The 21,253-nt window shown below is 38.7% G+C and overlaps 1 protein-coding gene across 5 annotated transcripts in view; it reads right to left on the minus strand.

Annotated features, from left to right (window-relative positions):
* The window catches only part of ryr3 (ryanodine receptor 3), a 144,542-nt gene that overhangs the window by 113,495 nt on the left and 9,794 nt on the right, over positions 1 to 21,253 (minus strand). For all 5 annotated transcript variants that reach the window (XM_020714745.2, XM_020714744.2, XM_020714742.2 and 2 more), the window contains exon 2: positions 1,387 to 1,506. In XM_020714745.2, coding sequence (XP_020570404.1) covers positions 1,387 to 1,506 — 120 coding nt within the window. The remainder of the gene's footprint in view (positions 1 to 1,386; positions 1,507 to 21,253) is intronic.

Genomic DNA, 21,253 nt, shown 5'->3' on the forward strand with positions numbered 1-21,253 from the left:
CAGGCGCTCACCTATTTAATCACGTTTACACTCAGCCAGGGCTCCTCAGGATGACAAACGCCTTCAATCAGTACAACTTCTTCACTTCTGAAATTACTTTGCCTAAATCACTCAGTGGGATTCAACTATAGCTGAAAATAAACATTACAAAATAAAAAGGTTTTTAATCTTTGTTATTCCAAAATAACCAATGATTAGATTGTTATTCAAAGATGTGACTTTTAAAAAAAAAGGTATTAATTCATATCATCACTTTGATTTATATGAAGATTTTTTAATGGCCAAATATGTTAACTGGTTATATGCATGTTACTAACTCGTTGTTTAAATGTTTAAAGACTGCAGTCAAGTACCAATGGTATAGTCCGCTGCCCCCTAACTTAATTTATGGAAGTGTCAGAAAACGATGGTCAATAAATGGATCATATTTTATAAATATATTGGGCATTTTTTATAAGAACAAAGCCAAAAATGGTTTAAATGAAAGAAAGAAATATTATTTTCTCTTTGTCAAAATCAAAATAATAAAGTATGCGTTTTGACATTTAGAAAAAACTAAATGTGAGACTATGATTATGTCCAAATTCCTTTACTACTCACCTCATAGTGCATTAACACTTTTGAAGAGCTGTCAGAATCTACAATTCCACCACATTACATTGCGTTTGAAAAAATGTTCATGCAAAATAATTAATTTTTTAATTTTATATGTGAACCATTGAAGTTTTCATCATCAGATGAAACCACAAAGTTTAGAATGTAATACTTTGAGTGTCTAATGGAATTTAAATGATATATCAGCTTAAAAAAACCTAGGAAAACTGGACCTAAGCTGAGTTAGGATGTTGAAAATTCTTTAATTAATAAGAATTTTTTTATTAAGATGAAATATATACTATTTCAAAATACATCAAATGTACAAAAAATATGTTTATTTACACATGAAATAAAGAATAAATATTTTTATAGTGTAATTGAAAAGAAAAGATTGAAAACAATAGTAAAAAATAAATTAAAATTGCAAAAGAATGGAAAAATTGTGTTTTCCTCTGGATGTGTTTAACGAAATGATTAAAGTAATAGAAATAATTAGAGTCTGAAAATACATAAACACCTGACAGCAGATGACATCCAGTGAAATTAATCTGAACTGTTATCCTTGAAGATGTTTTACAATCAATGCTTAAATGTAAAAAATTAGGAAAATCACTTCCTTTGATTACTTTCTTTAACCCGAAAGAAGCATGAGGCAGTCAAGGAAATATGAAGGGAAAAATGAAAAGGAAGGGGTTGGTATAATATTTCACTTTTGGCATGAGGAAGACTTAAATGCGCTCACAGAATTCAGATTCTGATCTACATTGGCTTGCAGAACCGTGTCCTTACCTTGGCTTCAGATGTGGGTTCCAGGTAACACAGGCGGTTTCCGAGGCCCTCTGCTGCCAGACAGAACTTGCGATGCTCCTTCCCGATGGTGGCGGCGCTCTGAAGAACCACCTCATCATCCTGCCAGAAAGATGCCAGTGTTAGCGTGGCCCCGCCCGTGACCTTAGCCAAAAAATCCCTGACTCATGCGCTGCTCTCATGTTTGCTTACACTCCGGATTTCAGCAGTTGGGTGAAAAATGTCCAAAGTGTGGACTTTGATTAATGATATTTCTACCACCTCCATTCAATCAGTGGAGCCAACAAACAAACATCTGTATCTGTCAGGCGGAAGACCCCCCCCACACACACACACATCTATTGATTCGGTTTGTGCCGTTTGAGTACATGTCTGCTGCCAGCCCGCAACCCACACTAATCTGAGGCGATGGTTGCCATGGATCTGGCTCCCCGCTACTTCACAGCACTTTTAACTCAATGGATCCAAGCGGCCCCATTGACCAGCTTCGAACAAAAGCTCGCTGGCTTGAAACCAGACACATTTAGTGCAAATGGAATGTTTTATTCCCCATTTTCTTGAAACAAATATCTGAATTTCAACAAAAACGTAATGAGAGGCAAACTTTTTTTTTAAGGATTAGTCCTCAAACAGGCTGTGGAGTAAAAAAGGGTTGTTGGGTATCTTCTTAAGGTGGGAGGATTTCAGAAATAGAAAACCACAAAAGGTTTTGAATTGATTTAGATTAGATCCCTAGTACAAAGAGAAAAAAAAACAAAAATAAATTCAAGATGAGGAGGAACTTGATAAGAGCAACAAAAAGATATTTTTTATTAAATCCATATGCTGTTCTTTTTTAATATTTTTGGACAGAGCGTTTAGTTGCCCCTCGCGGTAATCATCTGTGTGTCTGTATGAAGTGTGTGACGTTGCAGAGGGAAACACAACACCCCCACAGGATGACCAAAGACTTGTCACCTCATTAGAAATCAATTAAATCCCTCACTTTCTATTAAGCTGTTTAGAATTCTGGTGGTCTTATGAAACCAATAGCCGCTGACACCTTAACCAGCACACTTTATTTATTCACAAAGGTACACAAACGTGCTGTTTATGACAAAACATTTTTGAACCGAAAATAATCCTTAGCAGAAGGATCAGACACAATAGTAGCCAGGCAGTGTTTCAACAAAAGGTTGTGGGAGTTAGCACAGTGTCAAAGATTTATTTGCTATCGTGTGCTATACTGTTACTACAGTGTGATCTACTGTTCCAACCGTGTGATTTACTGTTACTACTGTGCGCTCTACTGTTACTACAATATTATCTACTGTTACTACAGTGTGATCTACTGTTACTATTGTGTGCTCTACTGTTACTAAAGTATTGTCTACTGTTACTACGGTGTGATCTATTGTTACTACGGTGTGATCTACTGTTACTACAGTGTGATTAACTGTTACCACTGTGTGATCTACTGTTACTACAGTATTATCTACTGTTACTACGGTGTGATCTACTGTTACTACAGTGTGATTAACTGTTACCACTGTGTGTTCTACTGTTACTACAGTATTATCTACTGTTACTACGGTGTGATCTACTGTTACTACATTGTAATCTACTGTTACCACTGTGTGATCTACTGTTACTATTGTGTGCTCTACTGTTACTAAAGTATTCTCTACTGTTACTACAGTAGTATCTACTGTTACTACCATGTGATCTACTGTTACTATTGTGTGCTCTACTGTTACTACAGTATTATCTACTGTTACTACAGTGTGATCTACTTTTACTAATATGTTATCTACTGTTATTACCGTGTGATCTACTGTTACTACTGTGCGCTCTACTGTTACTACAGTATTATCTACTGTTACTAACATGTGATCTACTGTTACTACGGTGTGATCTACTGTTACTACATTGTAATCTACTGTTACCACTGTGTGATCTACTGTTACCACTGTGTGATTTACTGTTACTACAGTGTCATCTTCTGGTACTACCGTTTGATCTACTGTTACCACTGTGTGACCTACGGTTACCACCATGTGACCTACTGCTACTACAGTGTGATCTACTGTTACTGCAGTGGGATTTACTGTTACTACTGTGCACTATACTGTAACTACCGTGTGCTATACTGTGATCTACTGTTACTACCGTGTGATCTACTGTTACTACCATGTGATCTACTGTTACTATTGTGTGCTCTACTATTACTACAGTATTATCTACTGTTACTACCGTGTGATCTACTGTTACTACAGTGTAATCTACTGTTACCACTGTGGGATCTACTGCTACCACGGTGTGATCTACTGTTACCATGGTGTGATCAACTGTTACCACTGAGTATTCTACTGTTACTACAGTGTGATTTACTGTTACCACTGTGTGATCTGCTGTTACTACAGTGTGATCTACTGTTACTACAGTTTGAATTACTGTTACTACCGTGTGCTCTACTGTTACTACTGTATGCTCTACTGTAAATTCAGCATTATCTACTGTTACTACCATGTGGTCTATAGTTACTACAGTGGGATCCACTGTTACTACAATGTAATCTACTGTTACCAAGGTTTGATCTACCTTTATTACACAGTAAGTAATTTACCCAACACTGTTTACTGTTACTGCAGTGTGATCTACTGTTATTAATATATGATCTACTATTACTACCGTGTGATCTACTGTTACTACTGTGTAATCTGCTGTTGCCACTGAATAATCTACTTTTACTACTGTGTGATCTACTGTAACTACCGTGTGATCTACTGTTACTACAGTGTTATCTACTGTTACCACCATGTGATCTACTTTTGTTACATTGTAAACCACTTTCACTACAGTGGGATCTACTGTTACCACCGTGTAGTCTACTGTTACCACTGTGTGATCTACTGTTACCTGTGTGATCTACTGTTACTACAGTGTGGTCTACTGTTACTACAGTGTTGTCTACTGTTACTACTGTGTGATCTAATGTTACTAAAGTGTGATTTACTTTTACTACTTTTTGATCTACTGGCCAATGCCATAAAAATGTAAAAACATTCAGAACCAGCTCGTATTCTGCATGTCTGGCCTCGCAACATTTGTACTTATGGCCCGTAACATTTTGTATTATTTTATTTTGGAAATGGTTTCAATCTAATATTAAATTATACATTTTATGGATACAATACATAAATGATAAAAATGAAAATTATCTGAGTTTTCGTCTTTGAAGTTTTTCTTTTGTTCTCAGAAATTTTTTTTTCTTCAACATGGCCTTTAAAATAAAGGTAATATATGTAATATTTACAAGTCTTTCAAAGAAATAAATGATGTATAATCACCCTACTTTTTGTTTTGTTTTGTTTTAATGGTTTCAAACGTCTAGTTTAACAGTCAGATTTGGTTGAGTCTAGAAAAAAGTTAGCATATGTGTTCTGTGAACTAGAAGATGATTTTTAAGAACTGTTTTTCTCTGAGTTGAGTATTTGATGGATTTCTGAACCTTACGTGTTAAAAAATCTATAGTGTAACTGTACTGAATCTGAGAAATAATGTGTTGCTTCACCATAAAATTTAATTTGATGTTAGTGCCATTGTGAACAAAATAATATTTCATTTTTAGAAAGTGCTTTCTTCTCTTTTCTACTAAAAATGAAAATAAAACCAAAAAATTCAGAGCCAGTTTCTGGCTGGCTGATGAGTTTACTTCCATCAAATCTCAAGGTCTGATGTGTTTATACAATCTGTGTCAGAACTGGTTTGTGACATTCAAGACAAATTTAGCCAAAAACACGACCAAAGACAGTCCTCGAGAGAACAAGAAATAAAGAGAGAAGACAAAGTTCTTCTCGTCCAACCCAAACTCATAATCCATCATTGTGAAGGCCAGAGTGTCCTCTATTAAGAACACCTGAATCTTTTAGATGAGACAAGCGACAAACCCAAAAACAAATGGCCACTGCAGAGGTCATAAATGATGGTTCACATCGAGATACATAAAAGGACGTTTCAAGAAGTTCAGAGGATGCTGGACAAAGTTTTCCAAGAAAAAGAAAAACTTTCATAATAAAAGGGTAAAGAAATGACGACTACCTCAGTGGTACCATAGTTTTCCGTGAGGGTTTGACAAATGCAGGAGTGGCTGACAAATGGCCTGAACTACACATAAACCATGTAAACTATATTAAAAAAAGGAAGGTACATATATATAACTATATAAATATGACTCTATGAACGTTAGTGTCTATTGGAATAATTTTTCCTAAAGTGTGTATTAAGAATCATTTTTATTTAATGTCTCTGTTTTCAGAGATTTCGAAAGTTGTATATTTTTCTTTTTGTGAAATACATCTTGGTCTTCCTCTCTTAAATGCCGTTTATGTTGGAGCCATATAGACGACTGTTCTCCTTCTCAGAAGAGCTTTTCATAGCAGATTTTTTTTTACAAAAAGGAGATCAGAAACGACAGATGTTTCTTTCAAATTTAAAGCCCATAAAAAGATCTCCGATGTTAATGAAGAGGACATGTGAGCTGGCGCTGACGACGATGCCTGAAGACAGTTTCTGTCTCTGTCTGCAGTCCTGACTTGATTCCAAACCAGGGAATCTTGTGAATCTGAGGCAAAGTGATCCTTGCAGCAGCAGCGCGACCATCTGCTAGACAGCTAAGGAGCAGCTCATATCTATGTTTAGGGCCTGCAGGAGCAACAAGTGCACAGAGATCAGGTGGATGCTTCAACCCCCTTCTGACTGTAGAGCCAGAACTTGACCTTCTGAAACAAGCCTGCATCCTGAAGTATGCCAACACAGAAATGAAGGGGTTTCTCCTTGGTCTGGTTGGACGTTTCCCTCTGGTTGGGTTCTCTGAGCAGCAGCTCTGTGTGTGACAGCGACAGGTGTGTGCGTGGGTTTGTGTGTGCTTCCACTGACTGAAACCCGAGAGCTCCTGATGCTCCTGCGTGCCACATCAACTCCCACAACTCAGTTGGCGCTGCCACAAATGTGAACTTGAGAAAAGGTGAATCTGTTCAATCCCCTCAGCGCTTCTATTTTGATGTGCGTGCGCTGCACATGCTCAGTGGAGACCAGCAAAACACAAGTTTGGACCAAAAAGGACTCGGAGAATGAGGAGAATGGAGAAGATTCCAGTAAATTTGTCTGCTTGTTCACACGTTCTTAAAAGTGTGGTCTGTTTAAACTGGTCTGACCGTTTGGGAGTCGAGTTTCTCATAAATGTCAGGCAGGGTGCTAAGTACAGCCTGAGCTGTATGTTTTTAGTGGACCTCTGCTAACAGCAAAGAAGACTCAGTGGGGATGTGTGACAACAACACCAAACACGTCGAACGGTCTCGTCAAACCGATTCGATTGGCTTTCAGCAGCTGAAACAGAGGTTTGAATCCTGACGTGTCTCACCTGAAACCCAATTTTACAAACAGCTACGGGTGAAAAGCAGAACCTGAAAGAATCAACTGAGGGCAAAAAAAACTAGGATATAAAAGAACTCCAAAGTCATGTTTCAGCTTTTATACCTTTAACTGTGGCTTCACGGATATATTTTCAAACATGCCCCCCGCCCCGGAGTAAATATAATCTCAGCAGCAGTGGTTGACAGAGACCCAGCCTTACCAGACTTCTCAGACGGCAGGTTCCCCCAGAACAAGGATGTGCGCACATTTGGTAAATGGCGTATACTTTTATAGTGCTTTTTCTACCTACAAGGCGCAAAGCGCTTTACAGTCACTGACCCATTCCCGCAGTCACACACACATTCACACACTGGTGGTGGCTCTGCTGCCGAACACTGGTGCCAACCTACCACCAGAGGCAAGGTGGGGTTCAGTGTCTTGCTCAAGGACACTTCGACACCTGCAATTTTATGATAATGGGTCAACCGCCCTACCGCTGCACCACGGCCGCCCTATGGGTTTCCCTCTGTATTTAAAGGCAGTTTCACAATTTTATTTGACTGAATGTCATTTTTTTCTGCATCTAATAAGATAATTATCAGGGTTTTTAAAGTCTATTTACTAGGGATGCACTGAAATAAAAATGTTAGACCAAAACTGAAAATGAGGAAACATTTGGCCAAAAACAGTAACTCAAGAAAATGTCAGTTATCGTCAGAGACTTGCAGCTGGTGAGTCAGCATGCCCCTTTTTGACGATTAAAGACCCACCCATGAAAATGATGTTTTTTAACATGATGGAGGACATATATAGTTGAATTTAAGCTTAAAAGTGCATTTCTGAGTTTTTTTTTTTTAATTCAAATCCTTGTGAATTAGGAGCAGAAGGAAAAAATTGCGTTTGAAAAAGCTCTCAGTTATGACAGAAGCTGCGCTGCGGTGGGCGGGCCAAAGTCTACCTGCTCCACTCTATTCTGATGCATCCATTTGCAGACAAATAGATCCATGTACGTCTTTGTTTTCTTAGTCTGAGCTGGAATCTGGATCTAAACTGTACGTCTGGATAGCTGCAATATTGCTTGCCATTTTTGTTACACTGCTAATGTTATGTTGAGGTTGTGAGTGGCTGTAAGCTAGGAGAGAGTGTAAACAAAATAATGATGGAAAAACCCATCAAACCCACCATCATATCAGTCCTGTGCTCAGGCTTGTTTACAAGTCCCTCCATGGTCTTGCACCAAAGTATTTCTAAAGTATGCACCAAAACACCAAAGTATGTCTTGCGGGTGCCCAAAGTCAGGACTAAACAAGGGGAATCAGCGTTTCAGTCTTATGCAGTTAACTGCTGGAACAGTCTCTCTGAGGTTGTTAGACAGGCCTCTGCTATGCTAAGGTTCAAATCTAGACTCCAAACATTCTTGTTTAGCTGTGTATATAACTTAAGTGTCCTTATTGACACCTCTTTTCATTTTCCGTTCTCTTTCCTTTCTATTAAAAGTAAATATTATAATGATTATGTTTGTTTTTAATCATTGCACTGTTATGTATTGAATGCATTTTCCTGTTTTGTGAAGCTCTTTGAATTACTTTGTGTACAAATTGTGCTAGACAATTAAACTTGCCTTGCCTTACATCGATGACGCGCACCGCATACATATCCATTGACTGAACGACAGGGACAAAGACGTGCATTGAAAGCAATGTAAGTAAGAGGCGTTTTGGGCTCATTTCAAATAAAATGTTCATGCCGTTAGTTGGTCAGTTGGATCTTTGGTTCTTATATTTGAGGACACATCGATAGTTATAGATTAAAAATGAGATTAGGGGTTAAAAATTAATGTAATTTATTGATCGCGATTAACGCAATAAAGTACACCCCTAGTCCATCTTATTTACAATGCATGGATGACATAAATGATGTTTACAGATCAGGTCTATTTCTTTTGAAGAGCTCTACAAAAGCATCGGTAATCACATCTCTGTGTCTGGATTCATGACATCATTCAGACTCTCCCAGCTACAGCATCCACTGCAGGAGCTGTGTGTGAATGACGGCTGCTGTCAGCGGTACTTCCGTCTCTCTGTGACCCGGTTTGATGACTTGCTGTCCCGCAATAATTTGAGGAGGAAAAAAATAAGACTAAGAATAAAATTGGACAATCTTTGTATAGTTGTCTAAATTGAAAAAAAAATTCAGGAAGAATATAAAGTTGAGGAAGTTGGCGATGGGATTCTCCTCCATGTTTGTATGGACTCCACCTGCTGACCAAGACATCAACACATCGCGTGCCAAAGCTGAGTCCCCGGTTGGTTGATGCAGCATGTCTTCTGTGCCAAAGTTCAGATCTTTGGACTTTGGCAAATCCACGTGCCGCACAGTTTTTTCCACAAATGTCTTTTCCTCATGAATAATGACATAAAGACTAAGTTTTGAGTATATTCACTCTGGTTTCTAGCATTTTTAGGGGTTTTGTGTGAGGTTGAGACCTCTGGTGTTTTTGTGTTGGAAAGCCAGATATTCTTTCTGATTCCAAACCAGCACCAGCTCAGTAGACAGGAGGCTTTATGCACCATTGTAAGTGATACAAATGCTTTTTCTAAAGCTGAATTGCGGATCTGCTTGTTATCCAGCATACGCTGCTCTGGCATGTTCTAATTGGCTGGACACCTGATCCAGGTAATAAGCTGTAAGTAGAGTGAGGACATTTGGAAAACATGCAGACACCTTTGGTTTTAACTCCACCAAAAGGGAAAATTTTTTGTCAGAAAATGAATTACTGGAGTAGAAAGCAGCAGGAGAGAACCAACATTTGTTCAGCACTGACTAAGCAAACTTGTTCTGTTCAGGAAGGGCATTCCTGTTTTACGGTTTAGTAAAGGCATGCATTAGTGCAAATCAAGCAGGTAATGGCTGCGTTTGTGATGCTTCCAGCACTGTTTGATGTGTAGACGTGTGTTGTCTGTGTAAGAGTGCAGATGTGGGAGAGTGAATGTCTGAGTCAGGGGTCGTATTGAATAATGCATCACACATACCAGCTTTATATTAAAGGAAAAATGAAATAATAGTCCCCAGTCGTGTTGCCCTGCAGTCTCCCGCCATGGATCACAGGCGCCAAAGATTTACCGAGGTACCGTAACAAATGGGATTTTTTTTGCTCGGTATGTGTGCAAACGGCTGTCGAGGAGCTTCAGGTGGATGGACGTGGCAGCAGACGCAGTCCTGAAGGTGTCAGAGAAATCGTGATGTGCAGAAATCATGAGAGAATTCAAACTTTTAAATGCATGTCAAATGACTTGTTTCACCTGACAGAGAAATCATTATAAATGTAGCAAAATTCCTCTACATAATAATTATTATTGAATTTTACACTAATCAAAGGAAATTGAGCCTTTTTTAATAGTGATTCCTCATCGCAGAGTGTGAACTTTTTCTGCAGCAGCTGCTGATAAATGCTTTGAAACCTAATCCACTTTAAGCTCCAGATATCAATTCTAGATCACAGTTTCTCCTGCTGGATGAACTCGTCCGGAAAATTGCACATTCACACCTAGCGACAATTTAGAGTAACCAATTAACATATCGAGTATGATTTTGGATGATGGTGGGAGGAAGCCGGAGTCCCTGGAGAAAGCCAATGCATGCACGGTGAGAACATGCTAACTAAACACAGAAAGGTCCCCCATTGATCTTCTGTTTCAGGTCCCCCAGCCGGGACTTGAACCAGGGCTCTCCTTGCTGTGAGGCAAGAGTGCTAACCACTGCGATACCGTGCAGCCTGTGAGTGTTCGTAAGCAATTCCGTTAGTATCAGAAAATAAACAAAACGAAAATAATTTAAGTTAGCGTATCCATTTCTTTTCTGTCTGCGGCCCGGGGGTTGGGGACCACTGGTTTTATCGCCTTACAGACAAAAGGTTAGAATCTCTGTTGGGTTCTTTCCGTGAGCAGTTTGCATGTTCTTCTTGTTCATGAGTGGATTTTCTCCAAGCACTCTGGGTTCCTCCCACAGTCCCAAAACAAGCTGTGTAGGCTAATGGTGAAATTAGACGGGCCCTAGTTGTGACTGCGAGTGTGATTGTTTGTGTGGTTCTACAACAGACTGGCATCATGCTCAGGGTGAACCCTGCCCTCATCCAATCGTAGCTAGGACAGACTCATGAGCCCACAAGATTCAGTGGTTCCTGAAAATAAGCCAGCTAACAATTTTTACAATGGCGGAAAAAATTAGAAGGTGTAAAAAAAATAGGTGTAAACACAGGAAGAAAGAGAAAGTCAATGAACGGAAGCAAAATATCTTAGTAAAAATAATAATAGACGTTTAAAAATGCATTGAGGTGTTTATTAGGCAGATGATAAAAAGCTAAAATAGTAAAAATGCTATTTTAAATTAAGAATTTACAGTATAATGTCTAAGACGCAACAAATTAAAACCTTATCAAAAATATTTTAAAATCTCTATTTTTTTAGATCCTTTATAAATGACAAAAATGACATGTGAAATAACAGAAATTTAAAACTGTTGAAATTAAAGTTGAATATTACAAAAATATCGGAAGATCACAAGTTTGGTTCCTGCCTTGTCCAACCTAAGTGTCTTTGGGCAAGACACTGAAATCCACATTGCTTCTTGTGGTTTCAGGTTGGCGCCAGAGTTACCATCAGTGTGTGACTGTGAGTTTATAGCTGAATGGGACTGTGACGGTGAACGCATTAAGTCTTCTAGGAAGGTAATAAAGCGCCCTATAAGTATACACCATTTACCGTATTTTCCGGACTATAAGTCGCACCGGAGTATAAGTCGCACCAGCCCAAAAATGCATTATAAAGTAGAAAAAAACACAGATAAGTCGCACTGGACTATAAGTCGCATTTTAACTTTCACAACCTTATATGACACAATCATAGCAGACTGTTTATCTAATAATTTCACAGTAATTTTTTCTCAAACTTATTTATTTATTCCTTTCATGAAGCATCATTGGCTAACTAATACTCTGTTTTCATCCTGTATTTGTAGAAACAGTTTTCATTTTTATTGCATTTCTGAATCTATGCACGTGCAGCAGAGCCATGAGTGGAGTGCTGTTCGCCAACATCATGAGCACGACGCATAAAAAAGCAGAGTAGAAGTAAGAGGCCAAGGTCTTCGGTTTGCCCATGTCCTAATGTCTCAGAGGAGCCAAGGTAGGAGCGTTCTTTCTTTATTCAGGCAACAATGAGCACCACAAGTGCTCCTCACAGCGCACAACAGCTTGTGTCACCTCCGTCACTCTCCCGTTTTACTTCCTGTGATGCTCCCTTTTAAATGATGAGCCCTTCCCATTGGGCGTGGCTCTTCATCATCTTCCAGGTGGCACCACAGGAATCAGTTTTAATCATAAAATAAATAAACAGTGTGGAAACCACCACCAGCTGACGGTGCCACACCGTCACACCTAAGAAGCACTGCTTCACTTTGTCTATGCATGGAGAGCATAGCAGCAGAGAGATGACGCTTGCAAGTCGTGACACCTTTTGCTGGACTCAACCATGGAAAGGTGTGAGAAGTTTGTGGAGAACTTCTGTTTCAAAGCAGGACATCTTGCTGCAAAAGTTAAGGGACCTGGTTACCTTTGAGTCCAATGCCAATGAGTTTTGGTCAAAGCCACTTGCTCCTAGCTAGATCATTTCACCATGTGCATCTAATGGAGGAGTAAAGTGAGGAGTAGGTGCAGCATGGAAACCTCAGTTGATCACTGCTGCAGTTGGATGTGCGTTATGAAAACAACGATGTTCTGGGCACTGGCCTTGACTAGTTCATCAGCGTATGACCAGCTACTGCGCAGGTCCTCCAGGATAATTTGTTTTTCCTATCCTAACATTTTCCTCCAAACCAATGGCTGTGAAGAACCATTTGCTCATGTACTCAGAATTTGCCTCCAAATTGAAATTGTCAGGAAGCAAACTTCTGTCCTACGGACAGTAATTTGGACCTGAAGCGGATGAAAAAGGGAGCCTGGTTAAATCTCCACCTATCTAGCACCATTCCACAATCACAATGTGATCAGTCCCACCATGCTTCATTAACAGTTTCTGATAAGTTGGCCAAAATGTTAAGGGCCTGCACTGGCCAGGCTCTGAGCTATGTTACCATGCTCCAAACATACCAGGATATGCGTCTGGCAGAGATTGGTATGACAGCGGTTGCACGACACCATTCCTGTTCAGCCTTTATGGTAAATGTTAAATGGCTGTCATGAAGAACCCTGACTTTGCCTCAACTGTGATCTCCTGGAGGCCCTGCCCTTCCTGAGGCCTCCTGCGAATCACAGCTGTTCTAAATTATGTTGATTATGTTTGTGTCTATTTATACGATGTCGGTTTTTGTTTCTGTGTCGGAGCGTCTTCGTTTCTTTGCTCCTGGTTTGGTGTTGTGGTTTTCGGCATTAAAGCCTTTCCAGTGAACTACTGGATCTGGGTCGTTGTTCCTGCTCCTGAGTTTTCTCCCTTGGACTAACCGTCACAATGGCGTGTACTTGTATAGCGCTTTTCTACCTTGCTCGAAGGCCAAAAGCGCTTAACAGTCACAAACCCCTTCACCCACTCACACACTGGTGGCGGCTCTCCTGCTGAACAATGAAGCCAACCTTCCACCAGAGGCTAGGTGGGGTTCAGCGTCTTGCCCAAGGACACTTCGACACATGGGCATGCAAGGTGGGAATCAAACCTGCAATATAACCACCACTGCCACACTGCCGCCCCTCTAGAGAGTGAGAGCTCCTCTCTGACAGTACTGTAAGTTGTCTCTCTTTTTGGCACACATGCGCACCCACCCTTTGGATTGAGAGAACAGTTGCCTACGAATACAGGCTACAATTCCCGTCCAGGCAACCGCAGTTCTGTAGTGCAATGGGGATTTATGCAGCCATTCTAAGAGACAAAATAAAATTGCCTTTGAACAAAGGTGCAATATGAATAGTCCCAACTTCAAAGATGATCAGAGGTTGGTACAGCCGCTATTTTGTTGCTCTAAAGAAAGGTGGTGGTATGAAGTGTTGAGAAGCTGGAGACAGACTGGCTGTCCATAGGAGGTCCTCTCATGAGAGAGTGATGTCTTCACCCTGAGGTGGTGGCTAATTTATGTCAACCTTGGTAGAGCCATTTTCTTTGCCAGCACAGAAAACACCTACTGCCCACTGTCCTTTTCCAGGACAATGAGTGCCCTCCCAGGGACAGATGCTGTGGCTCTGTCCCCTACTGTAGGCAGCACCCCTAGTGGAAATTACATTATCAGTGACAGAATGAGTATGAAGACATGGCTTTTCCCTAATTTTGGTAGCCCCCAAATGGTTGGCAAAGTCTTAGTATGCCAAAATAATCAGCCACCTTGCCCCTGATCTGGAGAGACCTCCTTACTATATCTGTAGATATTCTCAATTTTTTGGCTCACATAGGCAACCGTTACAATATGTATTGTACCTCATTCCTCTCCTTTTAGAAATTACATTATTTAGAGGATTTGAATCTTTATAAAATGTTTAAAATTAAAACTCGTAAATGTAATGTCTTTTTGTCAGAAGTAAGAGCTCGGTCTCCCCCTCTGGTCACCTGCGGGAGACATCCCCAGAGTTCTAGCCACAGTACAACTCCCAGCAACCCCAGCGCACATATCCTGGAAGCCTCCCACCTGACTGTCATTCATTGATCAACCACAGCATACTTAAACTCTGCACTTAGTGGAGCTCAGTGTGAAGTATTGTCTGTGCCACTCTGCCTTTCTTACTGAGTGTTAAATTTGGACTTGATCGTCTGTCTTCTGACCCTGTTTCTGACTCGGTTTGCCTGCCGCCTGCCCTGACTCTAGCCTGGATCCTGACAACCCCGTCTCTCCTCTGATGATCTTATGCCTGCTATTGACTCCTGCCTGCCTGACCCTGATTTAGCTTTTGGTTTGGGGTGAGCTGGACTGCAGAGTGAAGGCAAAAGGGCCAACAAGTGCTAAGCATTCTGGGAACTCCTTCAAGACTGTTGGGAGACCATTTCAGGTGACTACCTCTAGAACCTCATCAAGAGAATGCCAAGAGTGTGCAAAGCAGTAATCAAAGCAAAAGGTGGCTACTTTGAAGAACATACAATATGACATATTTTCAGTTGTTTTACACCTTTTTGTTATGTACATAATTCCACATGTGTTAATTCACAGTTTTGATGCCTTCAGTGTGAATCTACAATTTTCATTGTCATGAAAATATTGAAAACTCTTTGAATGAGAAGTTGTGTCCAAACTTTTGGTCTGTACTGTAACTGAATGCATTTTACTTGAATGCAATACTTTCTAAATCTGAAAGTTAATAGCAGTTTCATGATCTGCAGTTGGTTCCTCTGCAGAGCCCAAAGTTGGAAGAACTATTGACTAAATAAAACACTTGTACATAAAAAGTCTGACTGTGATGCAAATAAGCAAATAAACTTGTTTCTAGTTAAATCCAAGTGACAAGACCAAACAAAAATTAAAAAAATAAGACTGACACACAACTGGTTAACAAGCTGACGCTTTTGTCCCCAGCTGATTAATGAAAGTAATTACTCTGGATTGGTATGAGGGGCCGTATAAGACATTATTTATTCTGAACCATTCACATTCATACATTCTTGCTCTCACAGTCATATATACTCTCTTTCGCATACATATATTCTCTTATGCATCCATATATTCTCTCTCTCACATTCATACATTCTTGCTCTCACAGTCATATATACTCTCTTTCGCATACATATATTCTCTTACGCATCCATATATTCTCTCTCTCACATTCATACATTCTTGCTCTCACAGTCATATATACTCTCTTTCGCATACATATATTCTCACTTGCACATCCATATATTCTCTCTCTCGCATGCATATATATTCTCTTACGCATTCATATATTCTCACTTGCACATCCATATATTCTCTCTCTCGCATGCATATATATTACTTTACACATACATACATTCTCACTCTCATTGTCACTCTTAAAAAAGAATGTATGTATGTGAAAGACAAGTATATATGAACGTGTGAGGAAGAGTTTATATGTGTGTGTGAGAGAGGAGTATGCATGAAACGGAAGTTACTTTGCATGAAAAGGAAGGCACTTTGAATGAAAAGGAAGGCACTTTGAATGAAAAGGAAGGCACTTTGAATGAAACGGAAGGCAGATGATTTCTCGTGCTCTGATTGGACGAGAGGCCGCCACCTCCCATTTTGAACACTAAACCCTATCACTTGTACTGACTCATAACTATTAAGGTTACACAACTTAAATGTCATTTTGTAGTTGATTCAACTATAAAGTATTAAGCTCTATCAAGATTTTTTCAAATTTAACTTAACAGTGCTAAATATTTTAAAGCTTATTTGTATCTAGCACTCAAAAATTTTAAGATCCCTGAAGTAGTGTCATGACGTCATCACGTACTGGTGGGAGGGTCTTTCGTTTTCTCTACGTTAGCTCAGGTGGCCATGTTGGATTTGCCGAATGCGAGTATGCGACGTTTGAAATTGAAAGTCGAGCATTTTATTTTTCTGCAAAGCGTTGCGATTTCGTCCCGCTTCAAGACGCCCCAACCTCGTTTTTTTTTTTTCATCCGCCTCATCGCTTATGGTGCCGTCTTGTCTTCAGCCCTGATTTAATTTGGTAAGTTTCGTTCATGGTTTATTTTGAATGAATGCTTTAAAAATGCTCTTATACTACCGTAAATGTGATTTACTGTTGTTTAAACATATGTGTGTTATGATTGTTTTAGAGATTAATGTGGAAATGTATACATGATTAGTTTGTCATAGCAGACGTATGGCGAGCCCAGCCCAAAATGCATTTCTGCCCGTAAGTTACGACAGTGATGAGGTTTTTTTTTTTCAGAGGTAGAAATGATCTGTTATGCTGCAATCACACTAAACATGATCCGCGTGTGAAATTCGCGTTGGAGGCCTCTGTCTGTGGCTAAAGTTTGCTGCTGGACATTTGTCAAAAAATGTCACTCAAAGCCTCTAACGGTTGTGTGGGAGGAGCTACCGCCAACAGTTTTAAGCCTGGTTGCTACATGGAAGCATTGGGTTTTGAATGCAGCTTTAAGCTTTTATAAATCACTGATCTCCGTTATAAAAAAGGTTTTTGTAAAAATAAATTAATCAACGTGCTCGTGTTGTGTTCAGGTACCGAACTACAGAGTGTTCAGTGTTTCACCTCCAGGTAGACGCCAAGGCCAGCGAGGTAACTTGTCTCAGTTATTTGTCTAGAGCTATTTTAAAAAAACAAAAAATGCAATGGGTTGTGTAGTGCAATAAATGTTTTTTGATCAGAATATAATTGAAACATTTTTTAACATTGAAAAATCTCTTTTGGACTTTTTCAGATACTGAACTTCAGAAAGTTCACCAGAAAGTCACCATTTCACCAGAAAAGAGGTGTCAGTGGGTGAGTTTTATACTTATTTAATGCATTCATCCTGAACTATTTCCATCATTATATTTATACGGCAGCATGGAAACATTTATGCACATTTTAACTAGCCAAAGGTCTAAATAGAGTTGAAATTATTTACATTTGAACTAAACATATTTAGATTGCAGGCTGAAGGTGGCACAATGGAATGGAGGTGCAAGTTGTGTTCTGTTACTTTGGCACTATGCAGTACTACATATAATACTGCAGTACTACATAGCAAATATTCCAAAGTGTTTCCACTGCCATGTATGTGGAGACACTTTGGACTATTGTCATGTCTTTATGACAGTATATTACAATAATAAAATGATGTTGCATTAGCACCATTCCATCATTTGAAACCATGAAAACTCATCTGTCAAGATCTGAAATGGATTTATGTAGAGTAGATGCAGTCAGAGGAAATTGTGCAGTTTTTACATGTTTGTGTAACTTAAAGCTGCCCTTTTCTGAGACTAAGTCCACCAAAACAGACAGGAACTGGCCAGCTTGGTTAGGATTTATGACCTCCAGGTGAATTTCTAATGTGCATAATTCAAAAACGGATAACAAATCATTTGTAAACAGGTGTAAGAAGCCAAGGTGTAACTTGCCTTAAAAATGACTTTGGGTCTTTGACCTGAAGTGGATCATGACATAAACACTGTATTGTCCTCTCACTAGAAATAGACATCTAGAAAAGGTATCATTTTATTATTTCTTAAAGTTCCTTAAATAAATATTGGAAGTGTTTGCTCTGCATTTGCTTCAAAGGTAATGGATATTTCTTTTTATTCTTTTAGGACCAGCGTGACGTGAACATGAGACGGGCACTTGTCCTCCTTGCACTTCCTGTTTATCTGCATGAAGATGCCTCCAACTTCTTCAAGACCTGTACTGTAAGTGCACACGACTCCCTGTCAATGGTTTTCACTAATCCTTTAATATTGATTGAGATTTTATTGAGTGACATAATAAATAGGGCAATTGTTTGTAGTTTGTAAACTGAGTGATATTTTTAAATGGTTTTAAAAATGAGATGGAAGATGAAAGGCGAACATCAGGGACTCCTGATTGGAAGGAGTGGGAACATTTTCGTTTACCTTTTTCTGCTCCTGATCCATCATTATTTGAATAAAGAAAAATGAAGCTTTAGTCTTAAATTATTTTATAAATGTCCTCCTTCAGAAAAATGCTAAAGAACTTTTTAAAAACACAATTTTAATTGGAGTTGGTCCTTAAAACATCATAGCCAGTTGATTAAAAGCTAACAGAATGTTAGCATGAAAAGATTCCCATTGACAGGTGGCAGGAATGTCAGTTTTGGACATTAGTGTGATGAATATCTTTGAGGGTCTGAACTCATCTGTGTTTTTTGTTTTGTATTTTCCAGAATACCAGACCTCACAGACACTGCTGTGGGACTAATCTCTTCTAACTCTTCGGGGACATCTATGCTCTGGACCTACAGCACCCCAAAAAACTTGAACTTGCCTTCATATTTATTCAGAATGCTGTCTTGAGCCTTGAGGACAGCAAACCACTGAAAGGACATTTATTGACGCTGAAGAATGTTTCGTTGAGTGAGTCTTCCAGAATGGACTATTTGTTGGTTTAAGTGTTATGTAACTAATGTGTTTTGATGTGATCATTTGCTTTTTCTGCCGTACAATACAAAACCAACTCTTTTTGTCAATATGTTGAGTGGCACTCTTATAATGCAGTTTTATTGCACTTATTGTTTCTTCATCCTCTTGATATTTGTGCTTTTTTTTTAAAGAGCAATTAAAAAAGTGTATTAAGCAATCACTATTGTGTGGCCTTCACGTTTGTTGGTTTTTATCAATGTTAGCTTTTAAAATGTAGTGGGGCAGTATCAATATCTCTGTTTCGAATACATTTTAAGCTGAAGAATTTTAAATATTTTCAATGCTACACATTTAATGAGTTAAAGAATTTATAAAGCATTTGAGTGAATTTTACATATTTTATGAGTTGAGTAATATAAAAATATAGTTAGTTAAAGCGTTTTTTAGTTGGAAAATATTAAAAACTTTAAGTAAATAATCTCTCTTTTATAAGTTGAGGAATCTTAATATTTTTTATATGAAATAATACAAATGTAAGCCAACTGACAATATGAATTTTAATAAATGTTAACTTAAAAGTTTTAATAATATAACTTAACTGTTGCGTAATCTGTTACAAAATAAATTTTAAGTTCAGTCAACTCGCTAGGGATTACAGTGCAGACGCTAACATGAACAAGCAAGAAATCCCAAATTAACAGACTTGTGGTGTGGAAAGGTATGTTTTTCAGCTAGCAGTAATAATCAAAGTATCCGTTCTCTGTTTCAAAATGAGATTGCCACAAAACCGTATATTATCTCATACTGGAACAGCTTTGGATGTAGAATTCAGTGGGAAAAGGTTTGGACCCTGCCACAAAAGTATTTCATCACCAATAAAATCAGAGAAATTTCTTTCAAAATTCTTCACAAATTTTATCCAGTGAAACATTTCTTTACTAAGTTTAAAAAAGATCTGGACATAAACTGTTCATTCTGTCATTCCTCACCAGAAACTGTGCCTCATCTTTTTTGGTTTTGCTCTTTCACTCAACTATTTTGGAAAGATGTGATACATTTTATAAGAACTCATCAATGTGAAGATTATAGATTATTTTACGAGCATATTATTTTTGGATATTTTACACAAGAAAGACTTAATGCAGAAAAAATATATGTAGTTAATTTACTTATAATTATGGCTAAATACTTTATACACAAGTGTAAATATGCCAACAAAAAAACCGTGTTTTATGTTTTTCAGAAAGAAATGGTTTTGTATGTGAACAGTATTAAATCTTCCACTAACAAAAAAGCTGTCAGAACAGTTGAAACATGGTCTCTCCTGAAACTTTAACAGATTCCTTTGCCTTATTATTTTTGTTTTCTTTTTGCATAACCTGTTTTACATGGTTATCATTATGTTTTTTTTGTTCATTCTCATGGCGAACGTGAAGATTGTATTTTGCACACAGTGGAGTTTTGTGTTTGGTATTTTGTATGTGCAAGATATTGTTAATAAAGTTTATTTTAAAAAAAAACGAACCGGCAAGAAGTAGCCACGGGGGTCCTGCAGCCATCGGAACCTTAACAAATATTTCATCTCCACCTCACCGTTGCCTTTTTTAAGAAATGACAGCTGGTTTTCCCACATTTATATGTAGTTATGGATCGAAAACAAGAGGAATTTGTTTTAATGTAAATGCGTGTTCCAGCGTCTACAGGAAGTGTCGCCCATAATTCACGCAAAGGCTCATGGGGGCTAGGAATAAGGTGGATACGGATTTTCTGTTTCGGTGGCACTTCTATTACCATTATTGGTATTTGAGACATTCCTTTGTGTCTCTAGAGATGCAGACAGATTTGTGACCACTTGAGGTGAAGATAAAATATTTCTTAAGGTTCCGATGGCCTTCTTATTGGTTCGTGTTAGCGTCTGTTCAAAATGGGAGGTGGCGGCGTCTCGTCCAATCAGAGCACGAGAAATCATCTGCCTTCCGTTTCATTCAAAGTGCCTTCCTTTTCATTCAAAGTCACTTCCGTTTCATGCATACTCCTCTCTCACACACACATATAAACTCTTCCTCACACGTTCATATATACTTGTCTTTCACATACATACATTCTTTTTTAAGAGTGACAATGAGAGTGAGAATGTATGTATGTGTAAAGTAATATATATGCATGCGAGAGAGAGAATATATGGATGTGCAAGTGAGAATATATGTATGCGAAAGAGAGTATATATGACTGTGAGAGCAAGAATGTATGAATGTGAATGGTTCAGAATAAATAATGTCTTATACGGCCCCTCATAGATTGGAGTCCACTCACGCTGCTGCTGTTGCTGAGACCGTAATTCGTCCTGGACCACCTCAGCATCTTAAAGCTCTGCATGTCTCAACTGATCAATGCAACTCACATCTCTTTAGTCTAT

The sequence above is a fragment of the Oryzias latipes genome, chromosome 24 (genome assembly GCF_002234675.1).
Source record: "Oryzias latipes chromosome 24, ASM223467v1".
In the NCBI taxonomy this organism is placed as follows: domain Eukaryota; kingdom Metazoa; phylum Chordata; class Actinopteri; order Beloniformes; family Adrianichthyidae; genus Oryzias; species Oryzias latipes.